This window comes from Blastomyces gilchristii (assembly GCF_000003855.2).
Source record: "Blastomyces gilchristii SLH14081 genomic scaffold supercont1.5, whole genome shotgun sequence".
Lineage (NCBI taxonomy): Eukaryota > Fungi > Ascomycota > Eurotiomycetes > Onygenales > Ajellomycetaceae > Blastomyces > Blastomyces gilchristii.
This window is the reverse complement of record NW_003101678.1, coordinates 2,977,734-2,993,504: the sequence shown is the minus strand read 5'-3', so window position 1 is coordinate 2,993,504 and position 15,771 is coordinate 2,977,734. Positions and strand designations below refer to the sequence as shown.

At 43.1% G+C, this 15,771-nt stretch overlaps 4 protein-coding genes and 1 pseudogene across 5 annotated transcripts; 2 read left to right on the top strand and 3 right to left on the bottom strand.

Annotated features, from left to right (window-relative positions):
* Positions 1-7: 7 nt before the first annotated feature.
* On the bottom strand, positions 8-980 carry BDBG_03559 (uncharacterized protein). Its single transcript, XM_031721304.1, has 2 exons — positions 559-980; positions 8-496 (listed from the first exon to the last, which is right to left on the bottom strand). Exons 1-2 carry the CDS (start codon positions 694-696, stop codon positions 299-301), a joined length of 336 nt encoding a protein of 111 aa, XP_031577809.1. The 5' UTR covers positions 697-980; the 3' UTR covers positions 8-298.
* On the top strand, positions 100-2,825 carry BDBG_03558 (triacylglycerol lipase). The gene is made up of 2 exons (XM_002626348.2): positions 100-1,685; positions 1,796-2,825. The coding sequence occupies exons 1-2, from the start codon at positions 1,291-1,293 to the stop codon at positions 2,400-2,402; spliced, it is 1,002 nt and encodes a 333-aa protein (XP_002626394.1). The 5' UTR covers positions 100-1,290; the 3' UTR covers positions 2,403-2,825.
* A 719-nt stretch (positions 2,826-3,544) lies between these two features.
* Positions 3,545-11,422, bottom strand: BDBG_03556 (nuclear RNA binding protein). Its single transcript, XM_031721302.1, has 2 exons — positions 10,644-11,422; positions 3,545-10,239 (listed from the first exon to the last, which is right to left on the bottom strand). Exons 1-2 carry the CDS (start codon positions 10,815-10,817, stop codon positions 7,654-7,656), a joined length of 2,760 nt encoding a protein of 919 aa, XP_031577807.1. The 5' UTR covers positions 10,818-11,422; the 3' UTR covers positions 3,545-7,653.
* BDBG_03557 (MFS transporter) lies at positions 3,558-6,966 on the top strand. Its single transcript, XM_031721303.1, has 3 exons — positions 3,558-5,098; positions 5,199-5,261; positions 5,349-6,966. The coding sequence occupies exons 1-3, from the start codon at positions 4,879-4,881 to the stop codon at positions 6,605-6,607; spliced, it is 1,542 nt and encodes a 513-aa protein (XP_031577808.1). The 5' UTR covers positions 3,558-4,878; the 3' UTR covers positions 6,608-6,966.
* A 3,340-nt stretch (positions 11,423-14,762) lies between the features above and the next one.
* BDBG_16842 lies at positions 14,763-14,852 on the bottom strand (annotated as a pseudogene). The gene has a single exon. The product of its transcript is annotated as a tRNA-OTHER (tRNA).
* Positions 14,853-15,771: the final 919 nt, after the last annotated feature.

Sequence of the window (15,771 nt, the reverse complement as noted above, 5' to 3'; positions counted from 1 at the left end):
ATTCCCTGGGAAGTTAGGGCTAGATTCCCAATTTGGTATTGACATACGTAACTAAAGATCTACTGGCTGAAAGGTGAGACTCCCATGCGACGAAACTGCGTAGTTTTCCAGGTAATAATGTGAAAATTCTTGGAGTCAATCGGCTACAATCTTCTTCTTCTTCTTCTTCTTCTTCTTCTTCTTCTGGCTTAATTTTCCCCTTGTTTTCTACCCGCAACGGTGGTTCTATACGCGGCGGAGGATAGCAAGCTCTAATACCCGTGGACACTACCTAAGCTTTCCTGAGAAATCAAACACTCTAACCCCCAATAACAAAAAGCTTAGCTCCCACAGTGTTTATACTAGTATTGATTGAGCTTCGCGATGGGTGTGAGATTTTGGACCGTGAACAGACAAGCAACCTCAAAAAACACATCACCGACATCCTGTGGCTGGTCACACGAAGCACGGGGGGGGGGGGCTCGGCATATCCAACAGCGAGCAAGGCCAACAACTCCTTTAGCGCCGACAGCTTTAACCATCATGAACACATGAAAAGACCTGGCTGTGATTACATACCAAAGGGCCAAAGGCACACGCCATACATACATACATACCCCCCACGTCCTTTTGTCGGTGGGATGCCATGGGATTTGATCCAGTGCGTGCGCCGATATTTTTGGAAACCGTGTTTGTTGCGAATGAACTTTTCGACATCTTTCCCCCAGAAATGTTTCCCCCACACTAGAGAAGGCGTGAACGCTGAATTTCAGCGTGGGGGGAGGAGGAGGAGGGGGGGAGGGGAACGGGAGGGGGAACCTCTGTCGCAGGGGCATATGTGAATCTGCAAAGTATGAAAGTTTTGGCTAGCTTCGCCGGGTAAGAGATGGATGCCCAACACTTGTTGTTGGTAATTGTCAGATCAAGCTGGGGGCCGAGCATCAGGGTGCGCGAAGGTTCACGAGCACAACATATGGATACATGATTATTTGGGGGTCGAGTGGGTTGCCAACTTGCCAGCAGCAGCGGTTCCACTACATACAGTATATGCTTTTGCATCAGCCAGCGAGCGGTCGGCCCGAGGCTGGAGAATCTTTTGGCTTTAATAACGTAGAGACTATCACGTCGTTTCATTGCCCTACCCTACCATCGACGCTGGGAAAATATCATTCTACTGTTCTAGGAATAAAAAGGAAAGAAAAAAAGGGAGATAGAAAGAAAAGAAACCGAATAGTGTGAACAAACAGAGCAAAAAGCAAAAAAACCAGGGAGAAAGAAAAAAAGAAACAACCCACTTCCATCTCTGTCACAATGCCACCTCCATACCCGCTGCACGAATCCGTGGCCTCAAAAATCCACCCGGAATACGTCGCTTTCTATAACAAACACATCATCAACCAGGAACAGGTACATCTCCGGTCCGTTGCTGCCTCGCGCACTTCCGGCGTCCTAATACCAGGCGCTGGCCCATTGATACCAGTGGGAAAGCAAGAAGACATCGCCATTAAACGCAAGGAGAGCGAAGGCCCAGACGTGAACGTGCGATGCTTTACGCCGATCGCGGACAAGCCGCCGGAGGGCGGGTGGCCAGCGCTTGTTTACTTCCACGGCGGCGGATGGGTGCTTGGGAATATTGAGACGGAGAATGTTGTCTGTACGAACATTTGCGCCAGGGCGCAGTGTGTGGTTATTACTGTTGATTATAGGTTGGTCTTTTTCTTCGTTTCTTAATTGCGTGCGAGAATGATAGTACTTTTTTTTTTCTCTCTTTTTTTCTTTTTTTCTTTTTTTGTTATACTAAATCCCCGCTCGTCAGACTCGCTCCTGAAAACCCATTCCCCGCCGCCGTGCACGACTGCTGGGAAGCCCTCCTCTGGGCCTTGGCAGAGGGAGGCAAGCATCTTAACCTGAACACCTCGCGCATCGGCGTGGGAGGCTCCAGTGCAGGCGGCAACCTCGCCGCCGTTATGACGCATCGGGCCGTTGCACGCAACTTCTCCCCATTGAAAGTGCAGCTACTCAGCGTGCCCGTCATGGACAACACAGCCGACGTCAGCAACACCCCCTCCTACCGCGACTACGAGCACATCCCCGCACTCCCCGCCGCCAAGATGCTGTGGTATAGACACCACTATCTGCCCCAGAAATCAGAGTGGGCGAACCCGGAAGCCAGCCCGCTGTTTTATCCCGATGACTCGCCCACTTGGGCTAGCGTGGCGCCTGCAATCATCATGGTTGGGGAGCTTGATGTGCTGAGGAGCGAGGGAGAGAAGTATGCTGAGAAGTTGAAGAAGGCCGGCGTGCACTATGACCTGCATGTTATGGAGGGAATGCCTCATCCGTTCCTGGCGATGGATGGAGTGCTGCAGGCGGGCAAGGACTCGATTACATATATGGTGGAGGGTTGTAAGAAATTCCTATAAATTGGTCTTCTGCAGTTGGTTCCTCTATTGTTTTTGTTCAACTAGTTTCTAAAAATGCATTTTGCTGTCCCTTTCGCTTCTCCTGGGCCCCAAAGTGATGTGATTTGATGTCCCCAACCAGACCAATTGTTCTGTTAAGCTTTGGGGGGGCACATTTTTGGGCCGATGAGGCTGGCGAACTAAACGCATTGGCGTGATTATTGCTTTTTTTCCAGCCAGTTCAGTTGCTATCTTCAATGGTAACTACGCTGCGTACAAGGACGCGGCAGCATTTTATATCCCCAGAATTAGCTCGCAAAACGAAACAGCAATATCAAAAAATAATCAAAAAATCTCCCTTGCTGAAAATTGCCTCGCTGGCACTTTTTCTTGTTCATGTCTAGAGAATAATGGGCTGCTCACAACCACATCCTTGAATTAAATAGTGCACATATATGGAACCGGTGTGGATTAGTTTTACCTCACACCCCAGTCCATTACAATAATAAGAGGCAGAGCGAGCGACGAGGGGAGTCTTACCGCCTGTGACCCCCAGCTAACAATATCACAAAGTAGACTGACTATCCAGAATGAAACATGCCATGCATACAGATTACATTCCGGCAAGTGTTCTCTTTTTTTTTTTTTTTTTTTTTTTTTTTTTTTTTTTTTTTTTGGCCGTTCAATGATGAGGTTGTGATGAGGTAGGGTAGCATCAAAATGAATGCAGAATGATTTTTTTTTCTATATTTTTTCCCCTCCAAGATGGACACTGTTACAGTATATATATGCGGTATCCCAGTGCCCTGCATATGTTGACAATTGCTATCAATATAGTAGTAATTTTACTATCTTTTCTCTTTGAAGAAACCAGGTTAATTGATAGTACATTACATATATGTGTATGAACATGCATGAACAGAAGAAGATAAGAAGAGTGGGAGAAAGCTGTAGCAGATCTGCATGAGCGAGTCGAGTGGGATTCAATCTGGAAGTTGAGCAAGGAGTGAACATGGGCCTGACTGCAGATGCTTTTTACTTTTTATTTTATTTTATTTTATTTTATTTTATTATTTTTATTTTTATTTTTATTTTTATAATATTTTATTTTTATTATGTTTAACTTTTATTCTTTTTCTTGTATGAATAAATATCATATCAATCCTTTGTCCATTTCTATCTCGAGTATACGGCGGAGTATAAAAATTAAGGCTTTCCAACCCCCAAGCAGCACCCCACGAAGCACTAAGCAAGCTCGGATCACTGGAGACAAGGCTCAAGATTTCTCAGCAGCAGGAGATTGTCGTGGAGGAGGTAAAACTCGACGGACGGAGTACTTTTTTTCTGGCGTTTTTCCCGTAAGGTTACTTGATGATGTTGGGCCACCTCGTTTCATTCTCTGCTGCCGAGCGTTCTTGGCCGCCAGGGAAGGGAAGAAGGAAGATTCAACTTCCACCACCACCACCAACACCACCACCGCGTGTTCTCCCCACACCAGCGCTAGCTAGGGCGCCCCCAGCTGTCTGGCCTCCAAAATGCGGAGTTGGATCCTGGTCTACGTTTCCCGCCGTCGCAGAAAACCGCTAGAAGCGCCCCGCTTGTCTGGGTGTACCAATCAAACCATTAGCCGAGGACATTGACTTCGCTGGTATCTTGTTTGAGGGAATCTGTTCGCCGAATAGCTCTTCTCCCCCGCAAACGGTACCACTCCAGGGGGAAAGTAAATTGACCGCCTGCCAGCGATACTCTCGGCTGGGGGGAAAGGGAGGGAAAATGGACCCCCAACATCTGCCTCTTCTCAGGTTTGGACGGGACGGGACTACGAAAGGTGGGCTGCATACTCCGTACATGATATGATACATGTGGCAACCTGGGCGTTTGACGGGCCTCGAAGCGCACAGCTAACTAACCCCCACGCCCGCCGTCATAGCTCTATCTCAGCTAGCTTTCAGCCTTCAGGATTTCTGATCAACAATATCTGACTGAGGAAGGGAAAGGAGAGAGAGTTTCCGCTCATCCACCTCGTTATCACCCAGCAGCTAGAGCGGAAGGGAGAGAGACTTATTCGCTTACGCTGCGAATCTCCTCGTGTGTCTGTCCAACACCATTGGATAGTAGCCTGGGAAAAAGGGTGTATCTTTCTCTCTCCTCGACCTAATTCCCCGTGAATAGGAAGCTTGGAAGATCGTAAGCTAGGGCGAAATAATCATCTGTCGCGTATATATAAATCCCCCCAGCTCTCCTCCCTTTTTTCTCAATCCTCGTGGCCTTTCAGAGTAACAACCTTGCTCTATATCTTTGCGAAGCAGAGGCATTGATCCCTGGCCATCAACTCCCCCACCTCCCCTCCCCCCTACATCCTTTGTCTTTCAGTCCCCCTTCAGCAAATAATTACCTAGCTACCGAACCACCGGTACAGGTTTATTATATTATTCAAAAGAGACTCACTCGTCCTTTTATCTGCCATTACAAAAACCCTATCCGGCATCAATCCGACATGACTTTGGATAAACCAGCAGCAGTCGACCACAAGACTGCGGTCGATGACATTTCCAAAGATGAGCTGGCTTACGAGTCCGCGGGCCAGCTAGAGAGGAACTCATCCCAGGGTGACGGGAAATACGATGAGACCACTGCGGTCATCACGGACCACAAGGCAGAGCGAGCTCTATGCAGGAAGTTTGATGTCCGCCTGATGCCTGTTTTGGCTATCATGTGTAAGTGAAAACGAAAAGAAAAAAGAAAAGAAAAGAAAAGAATTCACCCCAGAGCGCAATGGCATCCGCGAACACTGTCGAGCTGACCATATTTGATTAGATCTATTCAATGCGCTAGATAAAGGCAACTTGGGCAATGCCCAGACCGATGGTTTGAGCACAGGTAAGGGGCAAAAAAAATCCCATTATCCGCCGCTCTGTCGGTTCCGTTGAAACACAAAATCAGAAACTAACGGCTAGAGGAAAATAGATCTCAACTTCAAGGAGGGCCAATACAACCTTCTGCTCTCCATTTTCTTTGTCCCTTATGTGATCTTCGCTCCACCAGTTGCTATGCTGGGCAAAAAGTTCAACCCTGCCCGCGTTTTACCCATTCTTATGTTCACTTTCGGCTTAATGACTCTTCTCTCCGCCACCGCTAAGAACTTCAGCGGCATGTTCGCCCTGCGCTGGTTCCTTGGGATGGCAGAATCTGGCTTCTTCCCACTGGTGATCTACTATTTGACGACTTTCTACCGACGTGGTGAGCTCGCGCGTCGTCTCGCGCTCTTCTATGCGGCGTCCAACATCGCCAACGCCTTCTCGGGCCTGCTCTCCTTCGCCGTCTTCAGAATCGAAAATACCTCCCTGGAGGGCTGGCGCTATCTCTTCCTCATCGAAGGAGCCGCCAGTGTTATCTTTGCAGTCTTCGCATACTGGTACCTGCCCCTGAGCGCTGCCAAAGCGAAGTTCCTCAACGAGCAGGAAAAAGCCCTGGCCTTCCACCGCATCCAGGTCGATTCCAGTTCCGTCGTCGACGAGAAATTCAGCTTCCGCGAAGCAGTCCGCATCTTCAAGCAGCCGATCTCATATGCCTTCCTTGCCGTCGAGATCTGCCTGGGTATCCCCATCCAATCCGTCGCCCTCTTCATGCCCCAAATTATCCAGCGCCTGGGCTACTCCACCGTGAAAACGAACCTGTACACCGTCGCCCCCAACTGCACCGGCGCCGTGATGCTTCTCGTCCTCGCCTTCTCGTCCGACTTCGCCCGCATCCGCTTCCCCTTCATCGTCCTCGGCTTCGTCCTCACCTTCACCGGCTTCATCATCTACGCTGCCATCGACGACGTCCAGGCCCAGATCCAGGTGGCCTATTTCGCCTGCTTCATGATGACGTGGGGTACCTCTGCCCCCTCCGTGCTGCTGAGTACATGGTACAACAACAACATCGCGCACGAGGGCCGCCGCATGATGCTTACCTCCGTCGGAATCCCGCTCGCCAACGTCATGGGCATCGTCAGCAGCAACATCTTCCGGGAAAAGGACAAGCCCAAGTACGAGCCTGCGCTGATCACGACCGCGTCCTTTGGCGCCGCGGGCGCGCTCATCGTGGCCTGCCTGGGCTTTTACATGTTGTGGGATAATAAGCGCCGCGACCGCCGGCAGGGCTTCAGCATCAAGGCGCGGGATGTGTCGACGAAGAAGTTGAGAGATGGTCCGGCTTCGGAGGATTTCCGATGGTATCTGTGATTTGCTTCCTGGCTTGTTTTAACATTTTCTTTTTTTCAGTCTTTGAACTATTTTGATGGGGTTGATGGGTTGTCTTGTCCATATTGTTACTTCTCGTGCAGGGTTGGGTGGGTGGTTTATTCTATCTCTGATGATTCTCTGTTCTCCTATCGAGTCAGTTTTGAATGGCCCAGCGGCGTGGAGTATCTTGGAGAGGGCTGCTTGACCTCTCAACGATATTTTGCATCAAAACATCTGATTAGTACAGTATGTAGATGAACATGGGCCGGCCCTTTTTAGGGGGTGGGATGGGATGGCTCAGCATTCTTAATTCAGTTTAATAAAAATTCAGCAGTCACTTACCCAATCACTCTTTTGATCATTTTTTTTTTTTTTTTTTCATATGACAGAACAAAAAGAATGTGAAAACAAACAAAAAAATTCAAAATCATTTAAACCAGTATTCATTCACAAACCAACCAACCCACTCGTGATAAATGGATCGCTGGAATCAACAAAGTCCAATTCTCAACACCAAAACTCAAAACACTATCCGGGCAATGAGAAGAGTAAGGAAACTCGGACGGGCTGGGAAAAAACCACCAGACAAGACAAGAGGAAACTAAAAGGTGAACAAACTGACATGTTCGCATCCTCCAAATACCTATACTATATGGCCCCCCCCCGAATCCAATCAACATCAAAATTGCGCCAGCTCCCAGACCATACATACATGTTTGTCCCACTGCCCCAAAACAAGGGGGGAAAAAATATAAAATATAAAATATAAAAAAAAAAATTCAATCAGAGAACATCTATCTATCTCCCTCACCACCCTTCCTTATAAACAACCCCCCGAAAGATGACAAGATTTACTAACTAACACATTTATTTTAAAATGCAAAATAAAGCAATCAATCCCACAAAACTCACACAAGGAGCCATCCATACAAAAAAAAGACAGAAGTGAGAAAACGCTCCCCTAAAAGGAAACCCAGCGACACCCATCCTCCACCACACCACGAGCAAACAAGAAAAAGAAAAGAAAAGAAGAAACAGCCGACCATTCACAAAAAGTCCTCCGGCCAGTCAAATTCCTGCTGGTGCTGCTTTACCTGCCCACGCCCCAACTGGCCCCCCATTTTCTCCCTCTGCATCTCCAGCCGCCGTCGCGCACTCGCGCCAAGCACGATATTGTGCGGCAGCGGCGGGACGGGTGGGATGTCGTCGGCATGGGCATGGGCATGGGCATGGGCATCGGCGGAATCGGTGTCATTTTGATGACTACGGTCGTGGTCGTGTCGCGGGCTGTTGCCGGTGCGGCGTGATTGGTATTTGGGAGGGGGAGCGTTGGTTGTGGTGCGCTGTGTGCTTGTAGGTGTGTCTGTGTCTGTGTCTGTGTCTGTGGTGGTGGTGGTGGTGCTGTTGTAGGTGTTGTAGGTAGGGGTAGGAGTAGGGTTCTTGGTTGGGAAAGTCGTCGAGGAGCGGCGGCGGCGGGGGGTTGTGGGTTTTGGGTTGGCAGGGTTGGGATTGGGTTGGTTATTGCTGTTATAGCGAGCGGCGGAAGCGGCGGAAGGGGAAGGGGTATTTTCCATGTGCGAAGAGGAAGGGAAAGAGGACGATGGCGCGGATTTCTGGAGTCTGTGTTTTCGAGTTGCTGGGTTCCGTTTCGAGACTGACGAGGACTCGAGGGGCCTTGTATGCTCTTCTCCTCGTTCTTCCTCTCCTTCTTCTTCTGGATATGAAACCGCGCCGTTATCGCAATGTTCCTTCCCGTGGATGTCCGATGCCAGTGTCGAATTGCTCGTGTGTCGCGAGCTTGTCGCAGGCGCTACGATCCTCCCTTTCCTCGTTTTCCTGAGTCTATGAGGCGACATACTTTTATTTCTATCCTCTGCATCTAGAGCCCGAGGGCCTAGTGGTGTTGCGCCGGTAAACAACGTCCTATTCGTCGGCTTATCCGCCATCTGACCAAGCAATATCCGCTCGGAGGGTAGTGAGGGCAACACGCCGGGGACAAATTTCTTCCTCTGTCCAACTTTGATCCCCTCGCGATGTGGGGGAGGTATGGGCGGCGCAGAATCGAGTTCTCCATCGTCCTCAGTTACATTCATGCTCGCACTGCCATTCGCGCTTGACATTGCACTTGCACTTCTACTCCCATTCTTGCTCTCGTCGCCAATATCGACTAGTTCTCCCGACACCATACTCAACTGCCTCTTCGCCCGCTCCAGCTGACTTTCCAAATTACTAACCTTCTTCCTCAACTTCCGCTGCTTCTCCAGATGCCTGCGAGACACCTGTTTTCGAACATGTTTAGAGCTCTCATCCTCGCCATCATCATTGATAATAGCATTATTTTCCTTATCGATGGAATCTCCACGCTTCGGGGTTAACGGGAGATTGATATATGACGCAGCTTTACGCAAATCCTGAAACGAAGCGCGAATCGCCGATTTCGACGGGCTGAGGAGGTTATCCTTGCTGAAAGTAGAAGAAATGGAGCGAACGGGTTTATGTTTATGCTGTTGCTGAGGCGTTCGGGCGGCGAAGAACGGATGTTTTGATTTCTTGACGCTGCCCTTTTCCTGGCTTGGATGTCCCCTGTAACTTGCCGAGGTGCTTTTCACGGTGCCTTGGTACCCAGCAGCCTTAAGTTCTGCATACGCTTTCTCGGCCTGTACCTGGCGTTCTGCAAGGATTTCCTTGTGCGTTTTGGGACCAGTCGACACCGATGGAGTGGGGGCCTTCGTCACGTCCTGCGGCCCATTCCAGATCTCTGAAACATTATTCCACACGCCAAAGGGGTTAAATGCCGAGGCAATAGCTTGTCCGAATCTGAGGAGTCCAGATTGTTTCGCACTTGTTGTATCCGTGGCCACAGAGCTCATTGAAGTTGTAGTTGCAGTTGATGATGTATACGAATGGCCATATACCGGGCGGCTGCCGGACGTACTAATGCTCCCTCCAGTGCACTCTTCATCGTCACCAGTCATGTATCGGCCAATGGCATCATCTACATCCTCTCCAATGTAATTGCTGGGCGGCTTTTCACTGACGCGATCATTCATACTGCCCTCGAGGAATCGAGATCTGCGCTCTCCCTCCGCAGTGGCAGAAGCAGACTCAGTGGCAGAAGCAGAAACAGAAGCAGAAGCAGAGACGGAGCGATAACCATTCTGCGACTTGCCCTGAGACTGTCTCCGCCTCGAGCGCAGGCGCGAGTTCGTCGAATCCTTCTTCCCGCTACCAGGGATCTGGCTGGGACTCACGTTGACTTCTCTACTCTTCAACAACCATTCATTCGAGCGCATACGCTTTGGCGACGATTTAGAAGTGCCGTTGCCGTTCCCATTCCCATTCCCATTTCCATACTGGGGTGCAGGAACTTCTAGAGTGTTGGTAGTAGCATCGTTTTCGATAGCATGCAACGGGCCCTTTGGGGTATCATCATGATCGTAGTCGTAGTCGTAGTCGTAGTTAAACACGAGACTGGTGTCATTATTTGCGCTGACTAGTTTGCGCTTTGCAGATGAGTTTCGCCCTGCAGAACCATTGGTAGCATCCGGACTAGTAGCTGCACGGCCAGTTCCGAGATGCCGTTCAACATAGCGGTGAGAGGGAGTTGAATAATAATGATGGTGTTGATCATTCTGCACGGGATGGGATGGATGGGCGTTAGCACAATATCAACAAATAAAATACAATAAATACCATACGAAAAACAAATCCACAAAATCAAATCAAAATCAAATCAAAATGAAATAAAATAAAAAATAAAAATAAAAACCCCACTCGGCCCAAACTTCCAAACTTCAGTGGGGAAAACAAAGGAAAACCAGGCCAAGGATAGGATCCTTAGGAGGCTTTGAAATCCCCACGCCTTCGAATGGTTCCAGTAACGTTACCCCGGAATAAATCATAACATGCCCCGTTTGGGTTCAGACCAAACCATGGAAAGAAGAAAGAAAGAAAGAAAGAAAGAAAGAAAAAAAACGAAAACCCCGCCAAACAAATCTAGACAGAAAAGTAAATAAAAATAAATAAAACCACCAACCTGCTCATCATCCCCGCGACCCCTCGCAGCCATAGGCGGGGAGTAGCACATCTCTGCATGCAGTGCTGCACTTATCTGCTCCTGCTCCTGCTGCTGCTGCCCTGCATAATAATTCTTTGTCTCCGTAGGCCTGTTCTGATGGCTGCCGTCGTCCCATTGTCGTTCCTTACCCATAGCTGTGGCAGTTCGGCAAACAGAAAGCACAAGCACAGAGACAGAGACAGAGACAGAGACAGAGACAGAGACAGAGACAAGAGTCAATCAATCAATGCCTTTGTTTATGCAGAGAGGGAGAGAGAGCAAACACACAGCTCTCATGGACGGGACCACCTTCGTTCGCCACTGCGGCGAGGTTGCTGCTGGGTTGAAAATAGTATATAGAGAGAGAGTGTGTATGTGTGTGTATTGTGTGTGTATTTTTCCTCAGATGTTCGAACGTTGTCGAAGCGCAAACTTGTGGTGAGTGAAAAGACAAGAAAGAAGGATTTCAACAGAATATATCCATCTGTATGTTAGTTAGTTAACTACTTCAAGAGGGAAAAAAAGGGAAGAGGTAACTAACTAACTAACTAATAAGAGGTGTGTGGGAAAAAAGGAAACAAAAGCGCGCTAGAAGATAACACAAAAAAAGAATAAATAAAAATAGAAATTAGAAGTGCTGGTGCTGGTGCTGGTGCTGGTGCATGGAAAATGGAAAATGGGAAATGAAAAATCATCAAAGCCAGACAAGCCAAAAACAAGCATCGCGAGTCAGCAGCTGGCCAGGAAACAGAGAGAGAGTGTGTGTATGTGTGTATGTATGTTATGTTATATAATATAATATGATGCTAGTCTGCAATCAACCACCAAGCAAGGACTGAAGAGTAAACAACCCCTTAATCACTGTGACACTGGAAGAGCAGGCAGAAAAAGGTAAGCAATGAAAAGAGATAATAACAGTCTCTCTCTCTCTCTCTCTCTCTCTCACACACACACACACACACACACCTAACTACAGATTTACTGCAAGTGAAAAAGTGCATTCTTATTATGTGTTGAGTTGCCTTGTGATGATGAAAACAAAAAACAACATCAAAAAACAACCTGACCCCACAGAAGTGACAGGACTATTTTTATTGATTCAAATTGTTAGTATTTTCTATTTCCCAGGTGGAAGTGATTTGGCTCAGTTATTATAACTACCTACTACAGAGTAGAGGCTAATAATAATAATAATAATAAATGATGAGATGAGAGATGGAATTGTAATGAGATTGTGATTGTGTAAATAATAATAATAATAACAAGCCTCAATCGCTCGCTTGCGCTCGCTTATTCAGCTTGAAAAACGCGCTGTTTAATCTCTCAGATGAATATAATGAGATATGAACAACTGCACATGACTTGTATAGATGAATTTCATATAATTCACAGCTGTTAATATGTTAATAGAGAACAATCACATAGATGAAAAAGATGAATAACACTGTAGTAGTATTGTAGAGTAAATGTAGAAGCTTTAAGTGAGATATAATTAAATATCAGACAGCTCATGTAGAGAATATAGTAATTATAATTAAATAGTAAGTATTTGAAATGTCACAATTTACATCTATCAATTCTCAAAATATCAAAGCAGATAAAATGACTGAATATAAGTAGAGAACTATTAAAAAATCAAAAAAAAACAGCTTAGAAATGATGAAATTATAGCTAATAATAGTGCAGAGCAAGCTCAGTAAGCTCTAGAGACTTAGCAGTCTGTATTACTTATCAATCTACTCTTATCTCATTCTCAGCAGTTTCAGCAGTCTGTCAACTCATCTATACTCATCTTTCAGCAGTCATACCAGCAGTCTGTCAATATATAAATGTCTGAATATAGACTATAGCTGCTGATAGAATAGATTATTAAGAACAGCAGTGAGATTATTGTACAGCTGTAAGAGATAAAGCTTAAAAGAGATATAATACTATATAAGAAGAATTTTGAGTCTCAGTTAAAAAGAATAATAAATATAGAATCAGTACTTATTCACAGCTGTGATATTAAAATCACTCTATTATACAGTTTATATAAGAAGAGTTATAATTCATTTATTAAGTATATTATAATCTCTGATATATTAAAGAGAGTCTGTATAAATTATTACTATAATTCACTGAGTAAATACTGTAGCTTATAGTCTGATAAGTAATGAATTATTTCTACAGTATATAAATTTATTAGTAAAATATATATATAAAATATATATACTGATATATAAATAACAGAGAATTAGCAGATCACTATCTTCATTAATATAATTACTATAGAGAAGAATAAGAAGAAAAAGAGAAAGAGAAAGAAGCAGACTGTCAGTATAAAGTCAGATCAGATAACTAAGCTATTCAATTCAGTTAAAAAGAAATAGATGATATTTATAACTCTGAAGAATAAAGAGAAGAATGATGAGATAAGTAATAGTAAGATTATAAAGTTAAAGTTATTACAGCTATAGACAGAGATACACTAGCTTTTGAGATAAAGTATTTATATAGAAAGTAGAATAAGACTGTAAGTCTGTTATGAATAACTCAGCTCAGTTAATAGAGTATCTTTACAGATATTACAGCTTTAATTAAAAAATTTAAAAAATAGAGAATGATATGAGTAGACTGTATAAGTCTGATAAGATATTATTACTTCTTTCTTTTTTTAATAGTTAGTATTAATTTAAAATAATAGTTTTTTATATGTTCAAAGATCTCTATTTTAACATCTGAAAATGATATTCTATAGATAATGAAGAAAAAACAGTAGTAGTAGAAGAATTAATTAAGAAACTATAGAATCTCTGAATATATCTTATTTAATATATATCTCTTATTATTCTCATTCAGCAGAACAGTCAACTGACTGATATCTGTAGTTTAAGAAAGTATAATATACAGCTGATTATATAAGAATACAGAGTTTCTGAGATTAATATTAATAGTAGAAAGAGACTGTCTCTGAGACTTGTTAATTATTATTATAAAGCATGAATAAATCAGAAACTGATAGTAAGTTATATTAAATAAAATCTTAACAGATTGAGTATATAGATCAATCTGTAATAGTATATAAACTGAACTCTTATACATATCAGATATAATCTTTATCTCAAGTAAACAGATTATTATTTACTGTATAATTATTCTTATATTATTACAGAGCTCTTCAGACAGCTGAAGATTATACAGAAGTATGACAGAAGTACTTACTTTTAATCTTAATATAGATAATAACAGAGCTGAACAGTTAATAGCAGTCAGATATTTATAAGAGAACTTCTCACAGTTCAGAGTCAGATCATCTGTATAAGTTATGTCTGTAGTATAGAATATATGAATATTCTCTGATATAACTGTTATAACTCATTTATTAATACAGAATATATTCTGATTTAATACAGTGAGAATAACACAGCTTTCAAAGAAATCAGAGTAAATCACTACAGTTCTAAATTCAGCTGTAGAAAACACTCTCTTATATAGTACACTGATATTAGCAGTCTAATAAATATATAATAAAAGATTAATACAGTTAATACAGTCTGAATTATATAATATTTAATCAAGTCAATTTATAAATATCATATTGTTATCATTTACAGTAAGTCTTATATTTCTTATCAAGTATAGTACAGTTAATCACTGTTATATATATAAATACTACAGACAAGCTGTAACAACTGCAGCATGACTATTATATAATATAATAGACAGAGTTTGTGTAAAATTATTATTAAATATAATAGAGATATTATTAAAAAGCTTATCTGATAAATATAAATCTTGAAGAAGATGATTAATAATCTTCATATAATAGTAGTTATTATTATTATTATTATTCTTTCATTATACTCATATGCAAGCGGAGCTTATAATGAGTCCTTGCGTGATGTTAAATACAGGTTAAGTGTTGATTATACAGGAGGAAATACAGGTGTTGAGACCACGCCAAGATAACAAGAACATAGGAAAATACAAAGGAGTGACAATTAGATACATGCAATAATAACTTCCCAGCCCAGGAACATAGAGCAATTCATTGGAGCGATTTGTACACCTCTGTATTTATTAGAAACCTGAGGTGCTTGAGTTCCGGATTTAATGTATCCCCTGCGGGTTTCGAACCCACGCGCCTTGGTTTCCCACGCCAAGGCGCTACCGGGTGGCCGCATTAACCATTCGGCCACCGGGGACATATAATAGTAGTACTGTATAAGAGTCTTATTTTAAATAATTAAATTCACAGTCTGTAGTAGATAGCTCAGTTCACTGTAAACAGTTATCTTTGATATAGAATCTGCATTCAATTCAATTAAGATAATAAAATATGAGTGAGCTGTTCTATTATATAATAAAAGAACAGCTGCAATATCAGAGAAAGTTATATAAAGAACTGTTTTTTCACCTGTATATAGATAGCTATAGAGAGCTCTGTAAAGAAATGTTTTATTAGTATCATTTGAACTCTGTATAAAATAGTAAGATAACTATAATTCTATTATAATCAGAATTGAATTATATATATAATATTAATTATTATTCAACTGTATCTGCAGAGTATTCACAGTGATGATTTTCTCTATAAGATTGTAGTTCTACTTCTCAAAAAGTAGTTAGTTTTTAGTAAGATTATTTCATACAGAGTTGTATATAGACAGATTGAAGTCTGTAAGAGTCTTATTAAACTCATGCAGAAGCTGCTGAATAAGAAACAGATTATAGTTATAATATAAATCTTCTAAAGAAGTATTATTAATACAGTCTGAATTTATCTGATACAGTTGATATAAAAGATTATTATAAAGAGTATAATAGAAATATACTCAGAGAACAGATGAATCTGCAACATTCTTATAAATTAATACAGTGATAAATACTGATTACATGCAGTGAGCAGTTGTAAATACAATAGCAGATTCAAATGTAATAATTCACTTATTATTATTATACAGAAGATCAAGTATTTAATATACTATATGAAATGTAGAGTAGTAAATATCATACACTGTTCACAGAGTCTCAAAGCTCAGAGAATTATGTATATTAATAAGAAGCAGCTGTAAAAAGAATATCTCATCATTATATAAACTGAGATGAGATAGATAATCAACTG